Source organism: Aphis gossypii, chromosome 1 (assembly GCF_020184175.1).
Source record: "Aphis gossypii isolate Hap1 chromosome 1, ASM2018417v2, whole genome shotgun sequence".
Lineage (NCBI taxonomy): Eukaryota > Metazoa > Arthropoda > Insecta > Hemiptera > Aphididae > Aphis > Aphis gossypii.
The window spans coordinates 70,241,506-70,246,709 of record NC_065530.1 but is presented as its reverse complement, the minus strand read 5'-3'; the positions used below and the strand labels follow the sequence as shown (position 1 = coordinate 70,246,709).

Genomic DNA, 5,204 nt, shown 5'->3' with positions numbered 1-5,204 from the left:
AGTTAGTTCACATTATTCATTATTCGTTCGTCTTGATAATAATTCATGATAAGCTATTAAGTACCTACTTATATTGAATTATTTAAAACGCACTAAATAATTATCATCACGCCGGTCTAGTGTGCACGGACTTGCGTAGTAGGTGGGTCTTCAAACTTTGGATCTCTTGTTTCGTAGATGATACCTACCTATTGTCTTCATATTATTATAACATGCGATTCGAAAACTCAATATTATACACGAAATTCGTGATTGTTATATTATGTGATGGTAGGTACTGTGCGGGCGTGCAGTCATCTTATTCTGGTAGGTACCCATGAGCATAGACACGGGGGGACATGGCTGATAGATCGGGGGACATTTTTTTTATATAATATACTTTAAATACATTATATCGATAATAAAAAAAATAAATATTATAATTACAAATAGTGTTATATTAAAAGTACACAAGAATATATTCTGCTCTAGAATTAGAAATTAAAATATTATGAGAACTCTATAAGGTAATAACAATATCATTGAAATAAATTTAAAAAAAAAAATGTAATTTTATTCAATCTTTTTAAAACTACTAAGACAGTAAGACACTACACAATCTGATTAAAATATATTCCTTATTGCTTTATATTGTTATATTTATAGACTATATATGTATTAATATTGGTGTAAGGCATAGTCACATAGTTTTACTGACAAATTGATGCAGGTCGTTGAGATCGATTACACAAAATGTATTTTAACTTTAAGTCTATTGTCTATGTATTAACAACTATAGCTAATAAAATATTATTTTATATACATCTTTGATTGGTTGTTGTGTTGTCTTATCTGTACACAATTGATAGAGAAATAGACTAATCATCATAATTTGTTATTAAATGATCACAAACAACACTGTATAATATACTGCCAATATTAACAAATTTGATTTACAAAATATCAAAATATAGTATTATTATAATTGTAACACAATATATTATAGTACAATTAATATAATATTGTTATCATCATTTTTTGAGTTATTATGTTCACAATTTATGTATAATATTTCCTAAAAACTGTGTCTATTGACAATAATTTTAGTTATTATTACAAGATATGAATATATCACATTACAATAGTCTATAATATATTATGTATTTTTTTTTTTTTTTTATATAATATAATACTCTATTAACATGTTAAGTTAGTTTATGTTTAAATAAGATTTAAAATCATAAATAACAACATATTTTATAGTAGTCATTCTATGTAGAGCATCAAAGCTGTGCAATTTTTGTAATGAAATAATATTTGATAATAATAACACCAATAACACAAGTTAAAGATATTATTTTGTTTAATTGATACGGATGTAAATATCCATTGATTGTACGTATACTAAATAGTATAAAACATATACTTATAATAATAAAATGTTGATTGGCCATTATATAGATAAAGACTGAATTGTAGTGACCTCCATAATTAGAAGGTGAGGTATGGAATGAAAAGAACATTTGTTTTTACAAGTGAATAAGAATATTTAAAATAATGAATTATAAATTACCAGCATTGTCTAAATGTTCAATGATTAGTTTAATCAATTAACGTTAATCTGGTATTCTAGTATTTAATAATAAAAAAAATACTTTATTGTTAGTCATACAATATATTAAATATTGTAATATTAATGCAAAAAGACAATTATTATAAATATTATGTAATTTCCCACCTCAAGCCCCATTTTGAAGTCTGTTTTTTGATCTCCAAATTATGATTATTGGTAGCCATCAATTCCGTACAAGTAAAACATAACAGCATACATAATTATTACAGGTATACAACTGATATAGACATAAGTAAAAAAAAAAAAGTAATAAAATAAAAATAAAATAATAAAAATAAAAATTTGAAATAATTCTTAAGAAAAAAAAACATAAATATTTTAAAATTAAAAATAGCTAGATACCTATAATAAAACATCTATAAAGTTGAAAAAGTTAAACAATAATAATTTCTTTTAGATACATATAGTACATATAATTTTCCACCACACATCTCACATAAAACATTAAAAATCACAATTTTTTATAGGGGGAAATTATCATCATCATAAACAATTGTTAACCAATGAAAGGAACTGCTACAATTAAATATTTCATACATTTTTTCACGTGACTAGTTATTAGTATTAAGTATAATATTATAATAGAATTGATATTTCCCTACTCTCACTACACATAATAATAATAAAAAAAATAATTATATAATATTTAAATACCTTCACCATATTATTAGAGGTGCTTTTATAAAAGATGGTAATAATGTTACACAAATGTATGCATACTCTTATATGTATATATACACATATAATCAATTATCACACAAATATATATATACGTATTTAACTAAATTTATGAAGAAAAAACATGTTATATAATAAATGAAATCAACTCAAATCATCACTTGTGAAATGATATTAGACAGAAGAAAAATAAAAATTTCTAAAATTCTCGATATGGACATATACCTATTTATAGAATATCAATAGGGATACAATAAATGTCGAATAATATCATGTATACAATATCGTAAAATATGATAACAGCTAATAAAAACCATCTCATTGATACTCTATAATATAATATTCTATACTGATAAAAATAATTTCAGTAAAATATACTTGTGGACCACGTGGGGAGATACTTGAAAAAAAAAATATGGTCCCCCATAAAACTATTTGAGAATCTTATTTAATATTATATTATAGTACATGATTGAATGATTAACAAAGTGAGGTTCAAGTACATAAATAGTTATTGCAAGTTACGAAAGATAAAATTAAATACAGTATTAACGCGGATCATAAACGTGTACAAAAATTCTGGGATAGTATATCTCTATCCTCATAATTTTATTAATTTTTTTTCAAATACAATCTAAATAAAACTTTAAATGTTTCATATTAAACAAGTGTGTTACCATAGGATTATGAACGCATAATTAATTAATTATACATGTTCGTCATCGGATTTTAGAATAACAATGATCAAATATTGATTTGTTCTACTGTACCATGTTGCAATGTTAGATTATAACAATGTACAGCCTTTACATTTTTGAACATTCTCGCCTTCACTTAAGTTGATGACAGGATTAGGTTCATCTTCAATATGAGCACTTTGGTCATGACGTCTCTATAAAATTTCTTATTGAATGGACTGTTGACAAACAATAAAATTATAACACTTACTTTAAGTTCAGAGGCAATTGTGACAAATGCTTCTTCAATATTTTTATTTTCCTTAGCTGACGTTTCCAGAACAGACAATAATTCTGGAAAGTATTCACACATGGCGTCTGCTTCAGACAACTCTACCTGGCGGTTCTCCTCCAGGTCACATTTGTTACCTAAATAGATTGAAAATAAAAAATGAAGCTTAATTGTTAGGATATTTGAATACAATTATGAAAATCTACAAAAAATATGACTAATATAAGTTGATTGATCATAAATAACTAACCACATAACAATCAATTCCAATAATTTTACCGAATGACAATTGATCACAAAGACAAATCTATCATAAATAATTTATTAAATATTGTCTGCGAGTTACTCGCCGTCATTAATTATTGTTTTTATAAATTAATAATTTACCATAGTGATGTAAACTTATTTTTGTAATGTGATGACATTATCAAGTTATACCAACATTATTAGTATTGCAAGTTTAAATTTTAAAGATAAAATATAAATACGTAGGTAATATACTATTGAAAGTGTGTAAACTCAATTTTGTATTATTATTATTTCTTTTGTTTTCAATAATTATATATAATACATTTTGTATCTACCAATATTAAAATAGCTACTATACTATTATAAATGTAGCAATGAATATTGTGTGGTTAATTACTTATGATAAAAATGATCAAATACCACTTAAAAGTATAATTAACTATACCTATAAGAACTGAATTTTAGTATAAATATTTACCAATCAAAACAAGTAAAACATTAGACGAAGTATATCGACGTACTTCTTCAACCCATCTCTGTAAATTCAAGAAAGTAGCACGTTTTGTAATGTCGTACACTGTAAAACATGATAATATTTTAATGACAAATTGGTACTATAATGTGATATCAATAAGACTTACCTAGTAGGACCCCATTAGCAGAACGATAATAACTCTGTGTGATTGTACGAAACCTCTCGTGTCCGGCCGTGTCCCATATTTGAAGCTATAACATGAAACTACAGTAACTACAACGTACGCAATTGTTGTTATTATTGACACCTATGCACGGCGTCACAAGAGAAGCGAATAAATTACCTTAACTTTTTTGCCATCGATTTTGATGGTTTTCATAGAAAAATCAACACCAATGGTGTTGCCCTGGTTCTCGGCGTACGTTCCACTCTTGAACCGCTGAACGACACATGTTTTGCCGGTGCCACAGTCGCCGATAAGTACGATTTTGAACAGAAAGTCAAAATTGTCTTCGGCCGGAACAGCGGCGACTCCAGACGTTTGTTGTTGAGACGACGATGATGACGAGCCGGACGCGGCCGAACCGGACGTCTTAGACATGGTGACGGTCACGATCGATTATTTAGCAGTTGAAGACGGATTACACGTCGGTCGTCTGTTGCATAACCTCACGGAGACTAGCTAGCTGGCCGACGACGAGTCCACCAATTTTCCAGTACGCGAACGTCGTAAGTAAACTGTTTTCGGAGGCGGGAAATTTCAATTCGACGATGGCACTGTCGAAAAATGACGAATTGTTATGAATATTATTATATAATTATTTATTATTATTCATTAAATCGACGAACGACGAAGGCAGATTGATAATTTGATATCGTTCGGCAGTTCATTACAATATGAACTAATAACTATAATAATAACTTTACGCGTACACACAGCAGCTCTGGGAAAATCATTTACTATAACAATAACACCGTCGTTATCTCTGGTCTTTGTTATCTAAACATATGTTCAACGACCACCCCACCGTGACCGTAACCGCGTTAACGATATCAGGTCGACGTCATAGATAGGGTCTCGTCACTTGTTCCAATATTCTGGTACCGCGGCCAAGGTGATGACTGGGAAAGTGTTTTGTTATTGTTGTTGTACAGGTCGATTATTGTAATATTATTAATACCATGAACAAATAATAAGATAAATACCATAGTATAGTAGTA

General features: G+C 27.9%; 1 protein-coding gene across 1 annotated transcript; it reads right to left on the bottom strand.

Annotated features, from left to right (window-relative positions):
- Nucleotides 1–1,614: 1,614 nt before the first annotated feature.
- On the bottom strand, nucleotides 1,615–4,938 carry LOC114125144 (ras-related protein Rab-43). Its single transcript, XM_027988661.2, has 5 exons — nucleotides 4,327–4,938; nucleotides 4,150–4,234; nucleotides 3,987–4,085; nucleotides 3,239–3,396; nucleotides 1,615–3,182 (listed from the first exon to the last, which is right to left on the bottom strand). Exons 1-5 carry the CDS (start codon nucleotides 4,582–4,584, stop codon nucleotides 3,078–3,080), a joined length of 705 nt encoding a protein of 234 aa, XP_027844462.1. The 5' UTR covers nucleotides 4,585–4,938; the 3' UTR covers nucleotides 1,615–3,077.
- Nucleotides 4,939–5,204: the final 266 nt, after the last annotated feature.